We start from the raw sequence: 25,419 nt of genomic DNA, 5'->3' as shown, positions 1-25,419 counted from the left end.
TGGCCGAAAGAAGATGAAAACTTTACATATAAAGCTAATATTCTCAAAACGTGTAGAAGAACGTAAGCTTTTTCGATTCCACATCGACAACATAGTCTCCAGTGTTGGGATGACTCGATTCATAGATGACCGTAGTTGCCTCTAGTCATCTCCAAAAATCGAGTCAAAATGTACAATGACTCGAAGGTAGTGATTTAATTTCAACACTGTTAGTGTCATCGGATGCTTATCTACCGGTACTCTCTTTCCGATGTTGAATCAGCTTTAAATCATGAATATGCACCTGTAGAGATTACTGTACATCATTAATTATGTCTGAAAATTGGGAAGAAGATGATGGTTGGGACGTACAATTTCCAGACGCGAAACCAGTCGTAAACCAACATGAAACAGAACTGCAAGTGCCGCACAATATAAGATTTGGACGCGGCAGCGCTAATACCAACAACAGAGGCGCTAGTGATCGTGATAACTACTCCGATGGACCTAAAGAAACAATTTTAGTCCCACGCGGTTCTGTGGGAAGAATTATCGGACGCGGCGGCAGCAAGATACGTGAATTGCAAGAGATTAGCGGAGCTAACATAAATATCTCCAAAGATGGCGACGGTGACCAAGTACCTGTGCATATATCGGGTGTAGAAGCGGATGTACAAAAAGCTATTGAATTGATCGAAGAACTCAATTCATCGACACCATCGCAATCCCGCGAAAACGGATATTCTAGCAGTAATTTTTTTGGTAATCGCGCCGCGGGATCTAGCACTACAGAGAAAGTTATCGAGGTTAAATCCTCCGATTGTGGGCGTATAATTGGACGCGGTGGCTCTAAAATTATGTCACTACAAGACGAAAGCGGTGCTAGAATCGAAATCAAACGTCAAGAATCGTACGACGATATCACTCCTGTCTTAGTACGTGGTGATGAAGCTTCTGTGCAAAAAGCAGAATCATTAATCAACGAACTGTTGGAAGAGAGTGCGTTTAACGCGAAACCAAGGAAGCGATATGACACTCCGCCTATGGACGATGATTATGGACATGAAACTATGATCGACTGGGCGAAATTGAAAGTCGAAAGTACGGAACACCAGCGTAAAAGATGGGGTAAATTGGAGGCGATCAAAAAGAATTTTTACATCGAAGACAACACGGTCGCTGACATGCTTCCGTTCGAAGTCGACGAATGGAGGAAGGATAACTTCAATATTTCCGTCTCTCACTTAGCGAAAGAGAACGGTCACAGTGTCTTAAATCCATGCTTAACGTTCGAACACGCCTTCAAACACTACCCTGGCATACTCGACACGATTTACAACCAAAATTTCACAAAGCCATCTCCGATACAGAGCCAAGCTTGGCCTTTAGCTTTGCGTGGATATGATGTGATCGGTATCGCTCAAACCGGTACTGGAAAAACGTTAGCGTTTCTGCTGCCTGCTTTTGTGCACATTGATGGACAAGCGATACCACGTAAAGACAGAAAGGGCCCTTCTTGCCTGATACTGACGCCTACAAGAGAGCTTGCTTTACAGATCGAAATGGAGATTAAAAAGTATGTGTACCGCGACATTCGATGTGTTTGCGTGTACGGTGGTGGAGATAGGCGTAAACAAATCAATCTTGTGACGCAAGGCGTTGAAATCATCGTGGCTACGCCCGGGCGTTTTAACGATCTTCTCGCTAACGAATTTGTGTCTCTAGACTCTGTGACGTTTTTGGTGTTGGATGAAGCAGACCGTATGCTGGACATGGGGTTTGAACCGCAGATTATGAAGATACTTTTGGATATACGCCCGGACAGGCAAACAATGATGACTTCAGCTACCTGGCCTGAAGGCGTGCGGAGATTAGCGAGAAGCTATCTAACAGATCCAATGCAAGTCTCGGTTGGATCGTTAGACTTAGCGGCTACACACACTGTGACACAAATCGTTGAAGTTGTACCACAAGCTGAAAAACATGAAAGACTGTACGATTTTATCGCGTCTATGGAGAAAGAGGATAAAGTCTTGGTGTTTGTGGGTAGAAAAGTGACCGCCGATAATTTATCAGCTGATCTTTGCATGCGCGGAATATCCTGTCAGTCTATACACGGAGGCCGTGAACAGTACGATCGCGAACAAGCTCTCGATGATTTCAAAACAGGATATGTCCGTATACTGGTAGCTACAGACGTAGCATCGCGTGGGCTCGACGTGGCCGATATCACGCACGTTTTCAATTTCGATTACCCCCGCAACACAGAGGAATACGTGCACAGGGTTGGACGTACAGGTCGCGCTGGTAAAAGCGGCACCGCTATCACGCTCGTGACTACGGACGATTGGAGTACAGCGAAGGAATTGATCGAGATTTTGGCGGAAGCGCAGCAGAACGTACCCATCGAACTGCAGGAAATGGCCGATCGTTTTGCTAGGATGAAAGACAGGAGAGAGAGGGAAGGCGGTTTTCGCGGTAACAGAAGAGGTGGTGGATTTCGGAGGAACAGGTGGTAGGTGGTGATCTCTTTTTTGGCATGTGACTTTATAACCCAAAAACAGACCCAAAGGCCGAAATTAACTTCACCTTGCATGATAAAGTGTCGCCAGCAGACTGTCTGTTTAAATTGTGATGTAAATGGTTTCCTGATATGTTGTCGCGTCGATGTTGGTCCGTTAGATTTACTGTTATAGAATCGCACTAAGACTTGGACAACTAGATAATTCTACTTCTCAATTTCTAATTTAATTTGAAAAAAAAACTAGCTTCAATTCTAATTCCCCACTACACTGGCTCTAATTTTGATTATAACCTGCTGTTTGGTTTTCCTGGAAATTCTACAGCATGTTACTATACGATCGCGTTTCACCAAATATCAGTGCCGATTTCTTTTTGTAAACGTATTTCGAGAAAACCATAGAAAACGATAAGATTTTTTTTGGCGAAATGATTTCAATTTTGATATTTTACCATACATAATTATTGCCCGTTTAAATTTGATATTGGTTCATTTTCGTGTCACGTCTTGCTATCATGTCACCATTTCCATTTCAACGTGAATTAATTCTGTGCTGCTTGCAATAGTAGTCCCTTGTTTCCATTTTTCTTGCACGTCATTGATGTCACGGTGTCTTTAAACCTTTTTGCTCCAAGTCATAGTGAGAATCTCTAGTTTTGGGCGTTGTTACTATAAATGCTCGGTCCTACACATTTTCTGTGCAAACATTTCGTTGGTACCAATTTTTTCTCAACTTAACCACAGAGGCTCCTGGGCTGTCTTAGTTGGCCGGCTATGGTTTTGGGACCTTCTCATTCTCGCTAGCATTGTTTGTGACGGGCTTGGAAAGGATGCGATGTTATGTTTGAATCTTTAGTGTTCTTACACTCTGTGCTGGTACTCTTTGTTATTTGACGTGATTTCGTTCCATTATTTCTTTCATGAGGTTCCAAAAGATTCATTTCTTAGTTCCCGTCTCTGCTAGTGTGATTATTTGTGAGAAGCTGTCTGTAAGATTAACATGAAGCTGAGCGACTTAATGCGGTTGTGTTTTGTGACGTCCTATTGGTGTCTTTATCATTTAAACGCGAGTTCAGAAGCAAGTCGGCGTGAGCCAGTGTTTTGCGCCCGATTTAACAAGAGGGCCTCAAAAGTTGAGCTCAAATTAGTAAGCTTCTGCGAATGTGAACACTCAAATCAGGAAGTTGCGCTTGCAGAAAGCCTTCATAGTTAGGTGCTGGAACTTCACAAGCAGGAGGATTTACAGATTTACTTTCGCAGCTCGCGTTGCTACATCGTTCATGTCGTGGAATATTGCCTAACTTTACAACACAAAAACATTCGACCACGAGATGAGATTTAAACATCGTTATCTGTACGATATATCAATATGTTCTCAATTTATTCCCGATGGCCGCAGAGACGCTCTTTTTGAGTTTTATCTACAAGAAATTGTAATTAGGAGAAGACGTTTCTAGGATTACATAGTGCTGGCGCATCGTTTGTACAATGTACATCAGGGGTCGCCAACTCAAAACGGGTCGCGGGCTACTTCTCAAATTTCCTAGCGGCCGCGGGCCGTATGTATTCAACATCGATATAAAATAGATAACCACCGGGGCCTACGTTTTAAAACTCTACGTCCGTACGACGCTGTGCCACCTAACGGAGGCGATGGGCATAGTGACCACAAAAGTAATTTTAATAAAGGAATGCAAATGCAAGAAAAAATCATTATCATCAATTTCACTTCATTTTGAACTCTGCTGTGCACGTTAACTGGAAACGGTTTTCAGCGAATAAGGAATCGATATTACGGCTAGCGAGACACGTTACTAGCAGTAAGACCATCTCCAGGTAAAGCTTGATCTTCTTGATGATACTGCAAACATTCCCCCCCCCCCCCCCCCTTATCGACATATCACAAAATGCAACCAGAATGCTAGCAATCCCAACGGATAGTTTGATGGCATTGAAGGTTATCACTGTTGATGAGAGAATTCTATAATACGAATTCCGGACTATATATGAATCGCCCAGTGCGCGAAAAATTATTCACTTGACCGCAGCTCAGCGCCCCCATCAGATGCTTTCACGCCCCCTGCCACTGCCCTAAGCCGTTTTCTTAGTGGTGTTGGGCATCGCAAAATAGCTTATTTTGAAACAACATCAAGAATATGTCGAAACTGTAGTCAATTTCAAATCAAATTTCAAAAAACCTCAAATCAAGTCGCGGGCCGCAAAATGTGACCTCGCGGGCCGCGTGTTGGTGACCGCTGATGTACATCATATGTGATCGCGTGTCTCGGACTGTAGATTGTACTGAAGTGCTAAGCAGCCATCGATAACATACCCGTACAGACAGTTCTATGGAATACAATTGCAGTCAAAATATAATACAAGGTGCAGCAATAGGATCCTTGGGGTTCCAGTCAGCCACATTGATGCAGTATAGAAGCATGCTAAAATATCTTGTCGCGTCTCACGTCGCAAATAAGATGAAAACAGGTCAAACAGTTAAAAGTTGGAACAGACCTATATCATTTGGCACATACATCTAGGCAGGACCATAACATTTTTTTGTCAGGCCCTCGCCAAAACGCTGGTCCTGGCCCCCAGGGTATTCAAACCAGCTTCTGAAGGCTTCGCCTCTATACCATCCTCCCTGCTACGCATCATTTCATCACATGCGTGACATATTCAAACAAACATATTCGGCTTTGTTTGTCTACTAAATAATTGAGAGCCCCTCTACTTGGCGGGTGTGGGGTACAGCTGTTACGGTCCTGCATGTAGGGACATTGTATGAATGATGCGAGCCACTAAAGTTGCACGTCTAAAGTCAACGTCACACTCTTGTAAGTCATATTTATTCATGAAGAGATACATGGCCGATAAAATATCGAACCGTAGTTCTGCACTGAGAATCGAGTTTCTTCTTTTTCACTGAAAGCAAGTTAGTTCACAGCCTTCACCCAGATAAAAAAAACAGCTTGGACTCTTCGTAAACATCACCATCGGCCTATTGCTGACAAGTGACAACCTAAGCGAAAAATTGAAGAAAAATGGTGTTAAACGAAAGCTACTATCGCGGTGATTCCGAGAAACTAAACTATAATCTGGTCAGGGCACTGGAGCCCTCAAATTCAAAAATTGTTATTGTTTCGAGCAATGACGATATTCGACCTTGAAGAACGATTTCAAGTGCGATGTCATCGTCATTCCCACCGTGGCAGTGTTACTCCGCCCAGGGATCGTTTGCCTTTTCTGGGGGTCGTGGAGGTGCTGACTTCCTAATTATTTAGTAATCAGCTTCCCAAATAGGCCGTTAGTAGATCTTGGTGAAAGTGCTGACCTTTATTTTAGTAATCACTAGGGCAAGTTTATGTTGCACTAAAATCACGAGAAAGTTGCACCTATCTTTAACAAAAATTGCAGTAAAAAGTTGCATTTATAATTTTCGTTGAATTATTACGGCAAGAAATACTCGAAAGGTTCCGATGTATAAACTGGATCCTGCATAGCTGTCTAATTTGTTACTTTGCCATTCCACGGACGGTCGGCGACTGGCGAGACCGCCAAAAATTACATTTTTTACCGGCACACATCAAGAAAATTACGCAATCGGAAATAATTTTCCCAATAAAAGCCAAACAGCATAGCGATAACCCCTCCACCTAAACCAAGTCAAATAATACACCCCAGACCCCCGAGGTCTGCAAAGTTGACCAAAGGCACTGCAGAAAAGTTCATTTTTAGCGACTTTAACAAAATCAACTGAAAAAGGTGACTTTATAATTGGGCGTTCGTGAAACGGGAAACTATGTCAAATTTAAGCGACAGAATTAATATAGCGATCTATTTACATAGTGTCCGGACAAGGTCGTGCTTTGCAGGGGTAGTTGAGCTTCTCGCTTGCAAGCCATTGTGTCGTATAGATAACAATCAGATGCAGCAAACATATTATGAGAGGTTAGAACCATAGTATAAATAGTTTATAGCTTGTTTTTGAATCACTCCTTTACCTTTTCACGCGATATCTGATAAAAGTTGCAGGACAACTGGAGAGAAGTTGCAAAAAGTTACACAATTAAATCCCCCCAAACAGCTTGAAACACCATAATACATGGATTCTGAGTATCTAGGAAACTGTCGGAAAAAGTTGCAAAATCTTGCCGTAGTAGCCTAATCACTTTACCAAATTTAAAGGTTAGTCCTTGGAAAATTTTCGAATCAGAAATTAATTCACGGCTATAAAAAGTTTAAGAACCACTGTGTTAGGCCATTCATGCCGATTGTTCTTGTTTGATGAGCCTATTGCGGAAAGGTAAAATTCTGCAGCGAAACAGCCGCATTTTGCATCACAACACATTGACGTGCAGTCAGGGTAGGAGAGTGAGGTAGGCTAGTGCATCATCTGTTGTCAGGATGAGTAAAGTTAATTGTGAAATCCTAAATGATTATGGGTAATTTATATCGATATTCATGAATGACTAATTTTGAAGCAAACACCAAAAAATCAGGGAATTTGCATATATATTGGCCAAAAATATAGCGCGAAAGGAGAGGTGAGGAACAGATGGACCGAGCCTCATTTGTGATAGCGCAATTCAACATACTAATAAGCTCAGTCGCTCCGATTCCGAAAATCTAAACATCATTAGCGCCAGAGCACCAGAACCCCTCCAAATTGCCGAGGAATGGGAGATCCGTCTTTGTGACGTACAATGACAGCGCGGAGAAACAATGACCAGGTGAGGCACAGATGGATTTGCCTCACTCACTGTAAGATAACAATTGGACAATCGCAGCGCAGTGATACAATAAGGTATCCACTTCGCAAAATGACGGTATTATGAATCGTGCAGTTGCGACGGCCAACATGTAGTGCAGAGCAAATTCATTTACTTTACTGACATATATGTTATGTAGTCCTATTTCCCATTCATATACCAGATTACTAATACCTTCAATTGTGGATATCTACAGTAGCTTATTGCGTAGCCTGTGTGTGAATACTGCCATTGTAGGGTAAACATATTTTGAGATCGAAAATGAGTACAGTTTTTACAAGTTGCGAAATATCTGGTAACGGACGGTAATCTCAACAATTTTACGGTAAACATGATTACGTGGACTAAAAAAAATTGACATCAAGATTTCGCGTATAGTCGCCTTGCTCTCAAAGCTATGAAGAAGGATGAATAGCCAAAAAGGCGGACATTTGTGTCGGGCTTCCTCGGAGAATATTTCCGATTTCTTGAGAAAGGAGGACAAATCCTACTAAAGAAGGACGTATGGTAACCTAACCCGAGCTATCGTGATAGAAACAAGTCGCCGACTGAATCAGCTACCATTTTGGGTCCATATATATGTAAACCGGATTCTGAGGGGATCAGTGCCTCAACATATGTTTGTCACAATCCGCTGATGACGTTTTCCAGAAAATTGTTGTTACAAGATGTTCCAGTGACTCCGTGAAAATCCGTACCTAAAAACCGTATTGACATAGCGCTCCCGAAGATGACCAGGAACAGCTGCAGCTATAGGACTTCCCGTTTTTGACGCAGGTACCTCCATTCATACAAGGTTCCGTCATGCAAAAGTCATCTAAAATATTCGAATATTATTAGTTCGTGCGTATGAATTTCCCGATATTTTCTACTGGTATAGACTAGAGCGGGGCATAGTCGGAGCCGGATTAGATATACGGCCGGATTTTCTCATTTTTGACTGGAGAAGGTTCGGACCGGGGCAGCATTTTTCTGATACGGCCGGAGTCGGATCAGTACTTTCGATAATACGGTCAAAATTTTTATTGATGAACATGACAGCAATAACCACCAACCGCACCTGCTTAGTGTATTAGTTTTATTATTCAATACAAACACAAACCTGCTAGTTTTAATGTCATGTTTCTTTTGTTGCAATATATCCTGCAACCCGTACCGTGTGAGCTACTGTTTTTGTAGCTCACCAGAAACAGATACTCGAAGAGGATTATTATCGGAGTTTTTAGGATCGGATCACCGTCATTTCAATAATCTGGCACAGGAGTCGGATCGAAATCGGATCAGAGAATTGAAAAACAGGTTCAGAGTCGGACCAGGTAATTTGTCGATCCGCCCGCATTAGTATAATATACAAATACATACACGCAGGGCCGTAACAGCACTTCGTCAGCCCCCCCCCAAAAAACGTTGGTTTAGGGCCCCCCATAGGGTGGTAAACCGGACTTCGGGGGGGCTTCGCCCCCCAGACCCTCTCCGACTATTCGCTCTCTACATTGGATATACGCTGTTTATTCATTGGCTGTCCGTTTAGTGAGTCTGCTTTGCTAGCCTAATCGCGCGAAGCACGAAAAATTTGTACAATTCATGACTTAATCGGTCAATATGACGCTGTTTATAGATTGGGTGTCCGTTTAGCGAGTCAGTTTTGTCTGCTTAATCGCGCGAAGCGCGAGAAATTTCTGTAATTCATGACTGAATCGGTCAATATGATCGGTATTGCTTATATATTGCTATCAATTTTTATCCTCTCTCTGCTTCCGTAATCTGATTTACCGGTAGAGCTAAGTAAGGTGTGCTTGAAAAGGTAGGACCCCTCAATAATAATTGAACATCTCGGGTGTATACCCGTTGTCAGAAACGAAACAGCACTTCGTCAGGCCCCCAGAAAACTTGAGTCTTGGGCTCCCACAGGGTGCTAAACCGACCCCCTCCCAATCACGTTGTTCGCCTTTGCCACGAAATTACAGTTGTACTGTTCAGTTAGATAGCGCGAAGCGCGAAAATTTTTGATAATTCATGATAAAATCGGTTAATAAGATCGGGAATTGCATGTATATTGCTATCAATTTCTTGTCCTCTCTACTCACGTAATCAGATTTACCGGTAGAGCTGAGCGAGGTGTCTTTGAAACTGTAGAGCCCGTAAATAATAATTAAACATCTTCTGACGGGCGGACTCGTTGGTATGACTTCGTTACATGATGTTATTTCGTGGCCTGCTGTCTGCTATATCAAAAATATAGGATCGCCCAAACGTACTAAACTAATAGATAACACGATTTCAAATTGGTATTTCTTCACTGGCATCTAATTTTTCCCTGCGGGATGGTACTTGTCTTGTGAGGTTCAGATTACCAAGACAGGAACATTCGGCCCCAGTGATTTAGGCGCCTATGGACAAATAAACCTATCTGTATATCGTATATACAACGAAGTTTTCCGTCACCATAAGGGCACTCCTTTTCGGCCAAGGTTTCTCGCTGCCGATCGTTCTGGCACACTTCTTGGAGTCACGTGTTACATGGCCTAAAACTGTATATGTCTTGGTGCGTCGTGGCGCGGTAATGGCCAACGCCGATATGCCCATTTATATAAATCTTGTGTATTTTTCCTTGGGGAAGAGTACCCAATAATTGTAACATTTGGCAACTTGAAATACTCTATAATTTATGCTAATTCACCAAAAAATTTGGGGCCCATTTCGAGCTCGCCCCCCCTCATTGGGGGGGTTTGGGGGACGGTAGTTACGGCCCTGCATACACGTGACAGATGTTTCCGGATGATTGATTCATAATAAATTGGTAGATTTATGGGTGACTGTAACTATAGATAACTAACCTACCCTACGTAGGTTAGTTATCTATGCTAATGGATTATTATTATGACGGGCTTGGTGAATGGTGATTGCATTGTTTTATCACACCTGATTGGATAGTAGTCACAGCTTCATGATCGTGGACGCTGTTAGAATAGAGTTACCATATTTTGGAATCGCGAAAGGAGGACACTTTTACCAAATCAGAAAAGTTAGTTGATGAAGACTGGAAACAGCCGATTTCGCAATTTTTGCTGTAAAATCCGGTGAGTTGACTAAAAAAAGGTCATCACTTTCGTTCGATTCCAGGTATACCACTTTTTACTTACATTTTGTGAGGTTGATTAAAAAAAGGTCACTTTCGATCAAACCCCGAATTACCCATTAGAGCTGAGGTCTCAAACACGCGGGCCGCATGCGGCCCGCGACGACATTTGGGATTTCGAAGTATTCGACAATTTTTACCTACCATTTTTTTAAAATTTAAGAACTTACAATTCGCTCTAAAACTACTCATTAAACCTCACTATTACATCGCGTTCAAAAGTTGCGACTCAGTGGAAGATTACCTATTACGTGGCATTGTTTATAATGGTTAAACAGGACCCGTTGATGATTCGTACTGAAAATTGTGATTTGGACTTGGGCGCGACCTGTAGAATTACTCGAACTCCGACACAAACAATGGGTGATAAAATAAAAAAATACTCGAGTTGAGTCGCATCAAAAGATACAATCAGAGAAGGACTTTTGTGACATGGAACGCTGTGTCTTGGTACAAACACGGACGCAACAAACTATCAAACTGGCATGGAAAATGGTAAAATATCAAAAAAAGTCGTAGCTTGTTTCGTAGCTTATTTATATATCTAGGCAGGCCGGTTTGGCAACCATTGGCATTATGTTGCCCGCTTGATGTATAGTTGGTTACACCGTGTGTCATCTTGGGTATCTTTATCCATCGCAAATTAAATGTTGCGAGTTTAAAGTAGTCGTAGCCTACACTTCACAGCTGTAACACAAATGGATTCTTGGGCGATTGGACATTTCTATTGCTGTGACACAGTAATCATTATACTCAATTCGCTATTGATCTGTTCAAATAGTCGAAGCTTAATCTAACGCTGACTTAATTTGACTTGGTAATGACACGATCAATAGCCTAGTTATCAGGAGTAGGGGAGATGTGGTACCGATGGATCACTGGGACCGAAAATACTTGAAAAATTCTCCATGATAATTCCATGATTACACTCCGGGAATTTGTCTACAATTACATGCTGACAGAATCTTTCCTCACATGCAAAAAAATTCGACCTTCGTGAGTTATGGAGTCTGTGACGAATGATTTACGTTTTAGGGGCTGTAAAGTAAATTTGGATCGACATTTTCATTTTTCTTTATCACTTTTCAGACTAACAAACCCGCCATAAATTTTGATGTCAAGTATATGGCTTGTATCAGGGTATATAATGGCACATATTTTTTGAATCAATACCATCCTCGAGTGGACTATTTTTAAGTCAATTACAATATTTATGGGGTGGGGGACCTATGGTACCATAGCCAAATAGATGGACCAACTAATCACTTAGCAACATAAACTCGCCTACATATATATTGGCTCTAAATTATAGTTACCTGTGGTGTTTTATCGCTACTACGAGGTTTTTGAAAGTAAAAATGGCGATTTGCGGGTAATATGTATGTGGCATTAATTTTGTAAGTTTAGGCGTAAATCAAAACATGATTTTATGCCAACATTTGAGTTGATATAATCTATTTTATTCTTGAAGGTCGCGAAGAAACATTCTTCATTGGCTTGCTGTAGCTTAGATTATAGTACACATCAAAACAAGTTAATAAATTTGAGTTTTGAGCGTATGTCTCATAGGTCCCATGGTCGTGTGCCTTTGGACCCACCGGGTGGGGACCGATGACACGTTCGAGCAACAAGTTTTAAACGTTTATAAATATTTTTTGAAAAGGCGGATATTCATGGAAATGTCCGCGATAGGTAGATCTTGTATCGAGGTGTCGAGACAGCAAAAGATCTGCTATTCTCGGCTGAAGATTTGCGGGCAAGAGATCATTTTGCAATTTTTGATCCATCGGTACCACATCTCCCGTATACCCGAGACCCGGATTAGGATGTACTTCTCCAATGCCCTGATATCAGATCAATCTTTGTAAAATTTTGAAATTCTCCCGATAATTGCGTCACGTCAAATGTCCGCTAGCTGCGGAATTATAAGCCAACAGCTTTTACGATGGCTTGATACATTTGTACTCTCGCATGGTGTCTACAGCTAATTATCTTTGACAAACTATGCCTAGTGCAGCAACAATTTTATTTAGATATCTAAAAATCCAATTTGCTCGTGTCAGGCGTGAATTCCCAATAGTAAATCACATTTTTACGATGCGTGTGGAATGTCAGTCTGCTAGGTCCCGTCAAATAAGGCCTACTTAGAAATATATTGAATTCCCCTATTATTGGTGCTGCGGCCCGCGTCGCCATCAAAAAGTAGGAAATTGGCCCGCGAGCACATTTGGGTTTGAGGCCTCTGCACTAAAGCTTCCTTCTTTGCTCTTTAGCGTCATTTCTGCTCATTTTCACTCGAATCTGTCGATTATCTTATCTGTAAAAGCTGTAACGAAGGACGAATTGCCAAAAAAAGAAGGACATTTTCAAAAATCTGAAAAAGGAGGACAAATCCTCCTAAAGCAGCGGTTCTCAACCTTTTTTGACACGCGCCCCCCTTGGCGATGGTCAAAAAGTCGCACCCCCCCCCCTTACATTTATCGTCATGTCGAAAGAAGCACATCATCTAATACAGAGGTGGGCAACCTTCCTACTAATCATGGCCGCATTTCGGTTACTTATGTAGCCTAAGGCCGCATTCCAGGGCATAGCCGCAATGAACGATCTGGACGCAAAATACCTATGGTAAACTGTCCAGTGTCCATATCCATTCCCGGTGAACTCCGGACTATTCTACTATTCACAACGGCTTATTGTACGCATCGAAATAGCGAGTGGCAATGTTATGAATAGTTGCTGGGAGTGCATATTGTCGCGCGGAGCGCGAACATTTTTCAGAGCCGCGAATGAATTGTTATTTCTTGAGGATTCTCATTCCTGCTCCAAGTAAGAAGGGCGCTACTGCATTAAAATCGAAAAATGAAGTCTTGTTGAATTCCGCGGAGCGCGAAGAAAATTTCAAGATTAAATAAAATCTCTCGAAAATTCGGGAGTGAATTCGTAATTGCAATTTGCACGTCTACGGCTGCCAACACAAATTGAATTAGGCGTCGACGGCCGCACAAATTCCGTTCTACGGCCGCATGAGGCCGAACGGGATGCCCACCCCTGATCTAATAGTATACATGAGGTATATCTTACGCCAATTTTGAATCCGCATTCCAGTTGTTTAGTCTTTTGCATTGCTGACAAACAGCCCCAAACTTGTTTGAAAATACCAAAAAAATATTGAAAAGGACATCAATTAATTTCAAGGCAGGTTGCACTGAGAATAATCCTGATGCTTGTAGTGACTACAAAGAGCACGGCGTCGTTCTGTCCTGCCATGCTAAATTTGGTCAGTTTTGAAAATGAATTAAATTGTGTTAATTTATAGCCAAATTGAGGGTAAAACCTGGCAACCTATATTGCATCTAAGTCTGTCTCAGGCAGTGCAGTTCGCCAGCTATCAACAACAGCTACCTAGCGCACAGAGATTTAGGCTACTTCCAAAGCTATAAAGTAATGAATGACGTGCACGTAGGAATTTCTCTAAATCTTCAAAGCATATCAAAAATTTGCTCAAATGAAGTTGAAGTCAGCCTTTACTCCGTTGAGCGTGACTGCTGGAGTTTGAGTTTGCCAAGCTTTCTAGAATAGCCCACGAATTAAGTTTAATCTTCAATAATCGTCCATTCAGAATGGTTGTGAAACACATGTTTAGTCACAATTTCTACAGACATTGACAAAATTGACAAAAATTTCTCGCGCCCCCCCTGAGAGCCTTCCGCGCCCCCCAAGAGGGGCGCGCGCCCCAGGTTAAAAACCCCTGTCCTAAAGTATGACGTATGGTAACCAGAGTTGGATCAATTACATTATTTCAGTTCAATTACAATTACAATTACAATTACTTTCATGAATGTTTCAATTACATTACAATTACAATTACTCCATGCTAAAAATATCAAATTTTAATTACAATTACAATTACTCCTTGCATGCATCAATTACATTACAATTACAATTACAATTACTCCTTGCATGCATCAATTACATTACAATTACAATTACAATTGCTGCTGTTGAACATTTAATTGAATAGTCATAAATTCAACCGTGGTCCTTGACAACCGTAGCGTCGTATTTAACAACAATTCAAGTCTAGTTCAGATTGTGTAGTAATAATTGCGTTGATGTGCGTACATAGTATGCTATGTAAGATGTCACTGTGACGTAATGTAAGCGTGTTTTGTATGCTAGGTAATTATGGCTCACGTAATTGGAAATGTAAAATGTTATTTACCTAATTTCCTATGGGTTAGGATTGAGGATAGGGTGCAGTATGTCGTTGAAAAAGTATTATAATATATGCATGTGTTGGATTTGCGTATATAGTATATAATTAAAGAAACAATATTATTTTTATCGAGGGACGTAGGAATTAGGATGAGGAGTAAAAACAAAACCGTGCTTTGTCAGATAAGACGTTATATAATATCCAGTGGTCTGGTTAGTTAGTCAGACGAAATAACGATGCATCATCGTGATCTGAAATCGTATTGTAGATTGCCAACCCACGGATAGATGAGCAATATGTGAGTCACGGATGAATGTACCGACAAACGTACTGAAAAGTCGGCTAAAACCAGCAAACTTTATAGTCCTAGAGCTGGCGATCCATGCGTCCAAATTTGATGCATCTGGTCTTCATCGTAAGCTATTGATGTACTAATTCCGAAAATACAAAATAAAATCTCGTCAGGGCAATGTAACTGCTCCAAAATAGCCGTTTAAGGCCGACTGTTCTGAAAAGTGAGAGCGCTGCAGCAGCATGACTACAACAATTACCAGTTACGCCCATGGCGATTGTTCAGAACAATGCCGATTCCCAGACTTTCACGACTATTTTGGGATGGTACCATTGCCTGGAAATATACTTTTATTGCGGAATCAGTGCGACACTAGCTTTCGATTACGACCATACATATCAAATTTCGACTCTTGGATCGCCAGCTATGGGACTATCAATTCTGCTGCTTTTAGCCGGCTCAGCAGTTCGCTTCTCGGCGTATTCAATCGTGAGCCACGTGTTGCGAATCCATCGGTTGGTTAGTAATTTAAAAATTGTATGGAATGGCAGCCGAGGCCAGCATAGCGGTAAAAATAAAAATAAACTCCGCCCGCAAGGGCGCGGTCAATGGCCTTCGCGAATGGATCCACAAACTTCCTTGTCGTTCGTTTAAAGAGAATGCATTATAAGTCAATTGTTTTATGTTGTGCTTGTCAGGTCTCAATAGCAATTTAATGTAATTGTAATTGTAATTGAGCAAAATTTTTGTCAAATTACAATTACAATTACAATTACACAAAATAAAAATGCTTCAATTACAATTACATTACAATTACATTAAAAAATGTAATTAATTACATTCAATTACAAATACAAATGACAATTGATCCAACTCTGATGGTAACCATATGTTACAATGTTCTCTATGGCTACAAGTGGTTTTGAGAGCGAGTTCGTATAGTAGGGAGCTTGAGAATAGTCTACTTGTGGACTGTGTAGCTCCACTTTTGTAGTGCAGTGTTGTATCTTTATCTTTGCACGGTGCTGATTGGAGTAGGCTACCCGGTGGTATGTAATTCAACTCATACCGTATACTCGGCGCTACTTGATGGTGCGCTGGGAACAGCTCACCGACGATAGAGACTCCCAACCGGAACATAACGACTAATTTCATGTTAGGTTAATCGCGCTATATCAGGGTAGCTACACTTGTCAATTAACGGAGAAACAATTCTGACTATGTATAAGCGACTGTTAGATTGTTCATAAATAAAGACTAGGGATGGTGTGAACCTCTGAAAAGTTCAGGTTCGTGTGACCGCGAACCTTTTTTAAAAGTTCTGTGTGAACGCGAACGTGAATCTTATGACGTCACGTGATGTCAGATTGCTAATTCCAACCCTACTTTCAGTGAAGTGATATATATTATTGTACACGATACCTAGCGACGACTCGGGCCACATAATGCCGCAATGCTGAAGTATACATATTGACTTTTTAAATGTCGCCAAATGTATCAACTCAAGTAATCGAATGATATAATAATCCCATAAAACAATTTCGACGAGGACTTGCGAGGAAATATATAAGCTTACGCCTTAACAGTTCTAGGCAAGACCGGACAATATATTCGGCGTCTTAGTGTTGCTACGTTGATATTGAGCAGAGTGTAAAACGGGTTTTACCCCAATAACAAGATATACAGCAGTAGCCAACACCCCAATCGCACGGATTTGGCTTTTATGATACAATAAACATATGGAATCGAGAGGGACCCCGTACGCTTGCTAGATTTTTTTTACATCAGACAACGATATCAATTTCATTGATTGGTGGAATAAACATCATTCGCTGACTACCTACAGGTAGCGTATTTCGTTCTTGATGCTGTGTGATTTCGGGTCAAGCTCACAGTAGGGAGTCATTAAATATTCACAAACAGAAAGCTGGATATTTCGAGTAAGCTTTTGTAACAAATCAGATCGATGGATAATCCCAGAATTATCATCGAAAAACTGGAATAACTCCGCTTCTACGGCTTGGAATTGAGTCAAATTTGTTTGCATAGTTTTTGAAGACAGCCCAACAATTTCACGAGGTTGGCAGGAAAATTTGAAAAATTTTTTTTTGCGTTTTCAGGCAAATTCAAAATTTTTAAACTCTACGAAACCCGCGAATATTAGTTGGAATGAATTGAAATTTGGTGTGCGTCGTTGTTTAGGGCAACCTAACAATTTGATCAAGTAACCAACAAGATTCAGGAAAAAAGGTTATTTTTGAACAGCCCTACTATACAGTCAGTAAGTCGGAGTTGATACCGGGAACAGATTGAGAAAAATTAAGAACGGATGACGGCTTACAAATTGATAATCACAATCAGCGGTCCTTTGACTATCATCCACTCAAGAGACACAATGTACCATGCGACACAAAAGACAAAAATTGACGCAATGAACAGATAAACGGCCTCTTAATGCGGGATTGGGAACAAGTCAGCAGCCGACCTTCCAGCCGCTGTGTTCTCGCGCTGATGTCAGTGACGTATATAACCAACTACGCCAACTCCCTACGTTAGCTATTTGAGCAATCACAAATAAAAAGATGAAATTCCTAGGACTGTCCCACACTTCCAAAAAAATCAATTGATCCAGTAATTTGTCCTGTTCATTTTGGTACAAACATGAATGTTCAATGTCTCTACAAGCACCGGTCAGAGTTACTGCTGGTAGGCCTAGTGTTCATGTTTGATGGACCAATGATGAAGAATTCACATTACAACCCAATGTCGATTTCTCAGAAACTTGTAATTAACAATATCGCCCAGAGACTACATGAAAATGCGTACACACCGTATTGACAGTGCTCTCCATAGAATCCCCGGGGACAGAAGCAGGTATATGAATTCAAACGATTGACACAAGTACCTCCGTTTATGCATGGCTCCGAAACGCACCAGTTCTCTAAAAGAGTGGACGATTATTAGTTCGTACTTTGTGGACGACGTCGGTTGAGAAAAAATATATGCCTACTGCAATCCGTTCTTCTTACTTCCAGGAATTTCAATAATACTCCTCTCGTAGATTTGACTTGAAATTGAAGATTTTGTTCAATTCTAAAGTTCACGAAAGACGTGAGCCAATCACCTCGCTTTTCATGCGGATGAGACTCCCATGCTGGTCGGGACTGAGACCTATCAGTATCAAAAAAATATATTACATACCGATGCTTCGGTTCCTTGATCTTTTGTGGGTTGATCGCTTTGAATATAGATTTGTTTATGTCCCATGACGGTTGTGATCTATCTGTACTATATCACAAGTAGGCTATGCCTATACTTACAGCTGTTGTACCGTCAGAGTAGAGTCATGGGGATAGAGATAAATGTAGTATTTGAATACGACGCATATGAGTCCGGTGATTGCATAATCGAGATTAATCGGTGGCGAAGTCAGGGTGGATTCGTATTGTGCTGCATATATCCAATTTTCTGAAAAATAGTGAACCATCCTATGTATGTAACGCACGGACCAAACACAGCATTGTTCGGAGTTCAAGGCCATGGTAAAATGATAACGATGAAGTGAATTCAATGAACCTTCTGAAATGTCTACAAACTGCAATGTACAATTAAACAGTACATTCATATTGAAATGAACCTGTATATTTTTGGCTGACACTCGTCAGGGGTAATCGTCAGCAACTAGTAGAGAATAACAATTCCATTTGTGTGCCTTGGAGTCGACTTTTATCAAAATACACCAACCAAAACTATGTCAACAAAAGGAGTTCGTGTACCACCTAAAATAGTACATTGAGCGAGAAATTTCATGCTGGTGACGTCATATTTTGTGATACGATTGTTGATATACAATGCAGTGTTGGGATGACTCGAGTCATGACTTGACTCGAGTCAGACTCGAGTCACCTTTTTCGTATGACTTGACTTGAATCGAGTCACTTTGCTAAAATGACTTGACTTGACTTGACTCGGCGTATCAGAAATGCGGATTGACTCGTGACTCGGAGCAAAATTCACGAGTCAATTTCAAGTCATCAAGTAATCGTGGTCGATAAAAATCACAGTAACTTGCATATGTTCGTATTATTCGCGAAACGCTGGTTTAACCCGTGAATGCGATCAATCATTCAATGATCGTGCGTTTTATTGAGCCTCCATTGTTCTTTCACAAATAAATTGACCGCAAACGAAGTGATCGAAGCTTACAGCAAAATGTCTATTTCTGTTTTCTATTCTTACCTTAACCAAACCTCCTGTTTTATTGAAATTGAATTCGAATGTAGTTTATTGAGTCCTCAACCATTGTCGCAGGCTCGATTTGTATCATATCAATATGTAAATGGGTAATGTAATGTATTGCATCTTATCAATTCGTTTCTCTGTTCTCTATTTTAGCTGGTAACTACAAACTAAGGCTATGCTTACGTATTTTAGCGATACAGCGACTTCTTGCGTGTATATATTTAACTCTATATTCTTTCATCGGTTCAAAATCAATGAACACTCAACTGTATTTCAGACAGATAACATAATGCAATGACGCAATCCATGCCTCATACTTCGAAAAGGCAACTTGACTTGAATTGTGACTTGACTCGTGACTTGACTTGACTTGACTCGACTTGACTCGAGTCACCTCCAAAAATCGAGTGACTTGACTTGACTCGAGTCACCTTCGAAAATCGATTGACTTGACTTGACTCGAGTCAAAATGTGCAATGACACGAAATGACTCGTGACTCGAAGGTAGTGACTTGATCCCAACACTGATACAATGTATTTTCCAATTCTCTACTAGTTGCTGACGATTAACCCTGACGAGTGTCACCCGAAAATATTCGGGTTATTTTCAATATGAATATACTGTTCAATTGTGTATTGAAGTTCTGTACCTTCAAGAAGCTTTTCAAACTGCAATGTATACAGCAAGGGAACTGACCTCGATGATAAAATCTCCATCCATCGTTGGTAAAACCGCAAAAGCTTCTCGTAAAGGTGCAATTCACGTCGGCTGAAAGAAAACATGACGACCCAAAATAAAAATCGATGCACAGAATCTACCTGGTGAACTTTCATCATTACCATGCATGGACAAATTGGACATCAATTTTATGGCCTCTGGCAATAAAGCAGTTGCTCCTAACTTAGGATGAACCCACCAGACGGATTTTACGAACTTTGGAGGGGGAGGGGGTGAGATTTCATTAAAATTGGTTTGTTTTATATTCTCATACATTGAAGATTTTGAGACACTTCATATTTGCCTGGTATTGTTGCTGTACTAAGTGTCCTTGCGGAGAAGGATTCCAAGATACGAATGCTGAGATACATAGCAAAATAGATGGGAATAAATTTATTCTGAGTACAGATACAGGTTTTACAGACCAGTATCCACGAATTCAATATGTGATCTCCCCAAGCATCAATTTCTTAGCTAGAACTACCGCTGTGCAAAATATTTTATATTTATGGTGATTTAGTAAAGTGCTGAGGTGGATTTTACTTGAATCCTCTTATTCTCCGCTACTGATACAACCTTGTGAAATGCGGAGAATTAGTGTCATTTAAAGTCTATTACATTTCACAGTACGGCAGTATAGGAAGATTGCCTACATATGTCTAGGAGTTACCGATATCAATATTTAGGATTGTAAATTAATATTCTGACAAATATAGCTACTGGCAGTAGATGGCAATGTCTCAATATTCTGAGAATGTAAGACAACGATCCTTCGTACATACCTTGTTGACATTGCTCTCCTGAAAAGCCCGTTGGACAAAAGCAAGTGTATGACTTCAAGCGATTGACGCAAGTACCTCCATTCATACATGGAATCGACATGCACAAGTCCTCTTAACAGATGCAACATCATTTTTATTGCAATAAACACCCTCTCTTGTGGATATATTCTCACCGCAATCTGTTTTTCTCAATTCAACGAAATTTAACCGTGATGCCGTGGATTGGAATTGATATCGAAGGTTTTGTTCGATTGGAAATTTCGCAAGCGATGTGAGCCAAGCACGTCGTTTCTCCTTAGGACGAGAAGTCCAGACGGTCTGCTGTGACTGGGACCTATAAGTAATACAGGAAGTCGGCTATATAATCTGACGGTTTATCTCATTCATCCCATGTCTAATGCTGAAGCCTGTTTATTTGGAGTATGACATGGTACGCCACTGCAAGTTGGGCGCGCCAAAAAATTGAGATGGATCTGATATCACAATATTTGAGTAGTGTCGCATAATCTTGGTTTCCGGTATGCACCTGATAGGTAGGCTGTTGATCATGCTACTGTCCCGGTCAAAGCTTTATGGTTTTACGTTCGAATATTGGTAAAGATAAATATAAAATTTCAGGATTGTGTAACTACATGTTGGACTGCAGTTTAGACTGGATATTTGGATTCCTAAGTGGCTTATCGTCTCATGGTCAATATTTCCTAGTGGTATTTGAAGACGTACAATGTAGGCATAGAGGTTAGATCAGGGGTGAGCAAACTGTTTAGCTCGCGGGCTGCATTCAACATTTGAATCCATTCGCGGGTCTCACTATATAAAATTGGGATACTGAGCCAAAATTCCATATTGTTATTTGATAATATAGAGACCGACAACATGGAAATTATATATATATATTTGACTATTTGCATACTTAAAACAAACCAAACATTGATTTGATGAAAACGTACACGTGTCAGAAACATTGACGAGAATTTATAAGCCGGTCGTTCTCATTGTCAAAATTAGTGATGAAAGTCGGTTGTCCCGATTCTTGGAACTGGATGTAAATTTGAGTATGTGAGCAGCAATTCGTTCATAGATTTGCTGATTGTACTTTTGGTTCAACTCCAGGACACACACTGCTGACAGCATCATAACCACGTTACCTTTAAATACGCACCTACAATATTTAAATATTAAAAATATAAATAGGCCTACTTCTGCACATACAAAGAACGATTCTATCTCACAAACTCGCGAATCGGTTTTTCCAATTACATGACTAAAGTACTATACTTGCTTGTGTTGCTAATCTAAAATCACAGTCGTGGTCCAAATTAAGTCATTTACGTTTCACTTTTTGTGATGTTTAGCAATTGAAACCATGACAAATACATGGGCCACGAGGTTGGGCTATCACGACATCAACAAAATATAGGAAATACTATGCCACGAATATCATGTTTAAATATATTGAGAAACAGTTTAATCCACAGTAATTTGATTTTTAGTACGCATTTTATCAATATTTTTACAGCTTTTCTTCAGGTTTTCACGGGCCGCACAAGTGGTGTTGCAGGCCGCATGCGGCCCGCGGGCCATAGTCTGCCCACCCCTGGGTTAAATTGAGGAGAAAGTTGATAAATAATGGTCTGAAACCAGTCAAGCGTTACACGATTGAGATTGTGGATTGTTCAAAACCGACACCACATATCTGAAATTTCATTAGTCGAAGTGGATTCTTCAGAAAATAATGACATACTTATAACCTGCTGGTAATATAATTTGGCGTGGCACTTAAAATATTGTCGCATGCCACAATTGGCAGATCTGCCTGTGGCTGCCCACTTCTGTCGTCGATAAATAAAGGATGATTTTGATGATGTCATCTCATTCAGAATACATTTAAAGATAAGTAATATGTGGGTTCTAGGGGATAAAAATCCTCATTATTATTGATCGTTCTATAAATGTACTTACGACATCTTTTTCATCAATAAAATGGAGGAACGATCATCATAAAGATAATATTCGAACACAACACAAATGTATCCGCTAATCGCATAATCACGATTTATCCGTGGCGAAGTAAGGATAGCGATGTATCGTGCAGTATATATCCAGTTATCTGTAAAAATGAATTCACTTATACAATATAAAAATGTATTCGCATTGAAATAGCCTAAGCCCAAATATTTTCGGCGGACACTGGTTGTGATGAATCGAATTCGTCTATACCAGTGACTCCCAACCGCGGCTCTCAGAGCGGCATACGGCTCCAAGGCAACCTTCTTGCGGCTACGATTGACCTCTAAGTATGACACAAAAATTGAATAGACGACAGTTGTTGCGTGTTTCCATGAATACTTATAGTCAATTTCGGTATACGAAAGCTAAAATGAGCGTCATTGGTTATGTCTAAAGCCGTCCAAGGCGCCTTCTGAAAACCGGGAAGGACAATTCTTGCAGACTAGCGTCAAATGCATGGGTGAATACCCACCAGACAAGGAATCATCTTGAATTCTGCTGGTCATAGACCTTTACATATCGTCTCGGGGAAGAGTAAATTTCGACACAATTTTGCTAACATCAAAATAACGGCTCATAGTCAAGTAGAAATTGCAATAAGTCCGATAATGCAGTAACATTCCCCGCAAACTTTCGCATGAAGTGCTGGAATTTATGTGAAGAGCTATCACATAACGACATAATAGTATTCTATGTTGTAGTAATGACATGCAATTTCAGCATTTTTTTCAATGTATATAGGGTTACCATATTTTGGAATCGGGAAATGAGGACACTTTTATCAATTCATAAAAGTTAGTTCACCGAAATTGAAAACAGCTGATTTTGAAATACTTACTCCAATTTTGTGGTGTTGACTAACATATAAAAAAAGGTCATCACTTCGACTCGACTCCCTCATTACCCACTTTTTCACGATACTTCTACGGTGTTGACTAAATAAAAATAAAAAAATGTTGTCTTTTTGATTTGACTCTCGAATGACACGCTCGAACGCCCGCATTACCTATTTCGTGGTATTTAGGCCGATTGTCAGTTGACTCTTTACATTAACCTATAGCTGTAAAATCTGTAAATGAGGACGAATTGCCGAAAAATATAATATTTAGGCATCCTCGGATGGTGGCACCCGAATCTATGGCACTCGCCAATCCGCGTCTATCAATGCTGAAATAACCGATATCGAACGTATAGAAGTCTATGTGTTTGCTTTTGAATTAGCTGCTGGATGGTGAGATCCAGAGGTAGGCTAGTTACCTATAAATTTTCAGTATATTTGTGGAAACCCGTTTCCAGAATGTTCTGTATTTGCTGTTTGGAAATTATGTTGAGCGTGGTATGGCTGGAGACCGCGTGTTGACTTGGTTGAGTGAGGCAGTAGGCTGAGAGCGTGACTGAAGATGGATGCGAGTGAGTATGTCTCTATGTTTGGTTGCGTGAAGTATTGGTAGTCGGGAACAGTGGCAGTGGCAGTGGTAGTATTAGGCAGTTAGGGCGTGGAGTAGTAAGTAGTTTGCCTTGTATTTGCGGGCTTGCGTTGGATGTACCGGTCGCAATCTCTGTGCGGATAGTTGCCACGGGCACGGCCTAGTCACTGACGGTGCTACGCGACCATCTAAGGAGTGATGTTGCCCCGTTGGTAGTTCGTACTAGCTTGTAGATGACAAGGCTGCTGATGGTCTATGTTAAGGCTGGTGTGTGTAGAAGGCTTGGGTGGAGTTTCGTTACAGTTGGCTGTGCGGTGTGCATGCATCGTATAGGAGTTTTATAGATCGTCTGGGTTCCGTTATGTGTGTGTCAGGGAGCATCGCTGTTATGAGTTTCTTGTGTCGTATTAATATAATATTATAACTGTATAGAATTGTGGTGTTGTCACTGGTCTTGAGCAGGCAGCAGTCACAAAGAGACGAGGTCGCGAGCCCAGGAACATCTCGCGTTCTTATTGCTACGAGTATGCGCCGTAACGGGGCCGCTACATATTTATTAGTCTACTGGAGTGTTTTCTCGCGGCTCTATACGTAGCCTACTCTGAAGTTTTAAATGCGGCTCCGACATCCAAAAAGGTTAAGAACCACCATAAGCTTTCTTCGAAAGGTCACTACACAGATCACGTGTAATGGCTAGCGACTAAGAGCGGCAGATTGTTTGGACTTCACGTACCTATCAGTAGATAACGCTGAAGTAAATTCCTTGTAGGCCTACTTCGCGCAGTGTCTACAAACTAATAAACACAGGAAGAGAACTCACTGAAATCCGGATATCTCATTCTCCATCCATCGTTTGTGTAACTGCAATAGCCGCGCTCAAATGTGCAATTCACATCGGCTGCTACAGCTGAAGGGAAACATCATGATTCACATTTTATACCATCTTACAGAATTTACTGCGTTGCACTGTTCTTGAATAATCTTCAACCTAACGTCATTCGCTTACCTTCACACCGAACGTTTGCAAACGACGGAATCCAAACACTTTTAACGGTAGATACACGTTTGCAAGTAGACGAAAAAGATGTTGAGGATTCGTGGCCAGATAATGTATAATGATCGAGACATTGGTAAGTGACGGTTGATCCGATACGAAACAATCCCGATTCCGTGTTACCAACCGCGCGATTGCTGGTAAATGGAAGAGAAGTGGGGGGCGGATCGCATGTGATTTCTGAAAATGACAGCAAATTCCTGCTTTGCAAATAGGGGAGAGTAACAGATCAGATTCAATCGGTTTATTTTCTTCAGACGCATACTT

The 25,419-nt window shown here is 40.9% G+C and overlaps 2 protein-coding genes across 5 annotated transcripts in view; one reads left to right on the top strand and one right to left on the bottom strand.

Moving 5' to 3' along the window:
• Window positions 1-230: 230 nt before the first annotated feature.
• Window positions 231-3,519, top strand: LOC145449419 (putative ATP-dependent RNA helicase DDX43). The gene has a single exon (XM_080327777.1). It carries the CDS (start codon window positions 312-314, stop codon window positions 2,496-2,498), a length of 2,187 nt encoding a protein of 728 aa, XP_080183903.1. The 5' UTR covers window positions 231-311; the 3' UTR covers window positions 2,499-3,519.
• A 1,814-nt stretch (window positions 3,520-5,333) lies between these two features.
• The window catches only part of LOC145449392 (uncharacterized), a 35,620-nt gene continuing 15,534 nt past the window's right edge, over window positions 5,334-25,419 (bottom strand). The window contains exons 13-23 of one of the 4 annotated variants that reach the window (XM_080327745.1): window positions 25,105-25,332; window positions 24,919-25,005; window positions 22,624-22,771; window positions 20,835-20,995; window positions 20,662-20,772; window positions 19,859-19,930; window positions 18,240-18,387; window positions 17,930-18,090; window positions 17,750-17,860; window positions 7,971-8,089; window positions 5,334-5,425 (exon numbers count right to left, since the gene is read on the bottom strand). In XM_080327745.1, coding sequence (XP_080183871.1) covers window positions 7,971-8,089; window positions 17,750-17,860; window positions 17,930-18,090; window positions 18,240-18,387; window positions 19,859-19,930; window positions 20,662-20,772; window positions 20,835-20,995; window positions 22,624-22,771; window positions 24,919-25,005; window positions 25,105-25,332 — 1,346 coding nt within the window. In that variant the 3' untranslated portion in view covers window positions 5,334-5,425. Of the gene's footprint in view, window positions 5,426-6,998; window positions 7,263-7,970; window positions 8,090-17,749; window positions 17,861-17,929; window positions 18,091-18,239; window positions 18,388-19,858; window positions 19,931-20,661; window positions 20,773-20,834; window positions 20,996-22,623; window positions 22,772-24,918; window positions 25,006-25,104; window positions 25,333-25,419 lie in introns of those variants that run through there. The other 3 variants (XM_080327753.1, XM_080327769.1, XM_080327762.1) reach the window with 3 other exon arrangements.

This window comes from Botryllus schlosseri, chromosome 1 (genome assembly GCF_051294905.1).
Source record: "Botryllus schlosseri isolate E-star chromosome 1, Bs_hap1, whole genome shotgun sequence".
Taxonomy (NCBI): domain Eukaryota; kingdom Metazoa; phylum Chordata; class Ascidiacea; order Stolidobranchia; family Styelidae; genus Botryllus; species Botryllus schlosseri.
Note: the sequence above shows the minus strand (reverse complement) of the source record. Positions and strands in the feature narration are given on the sequence as shown.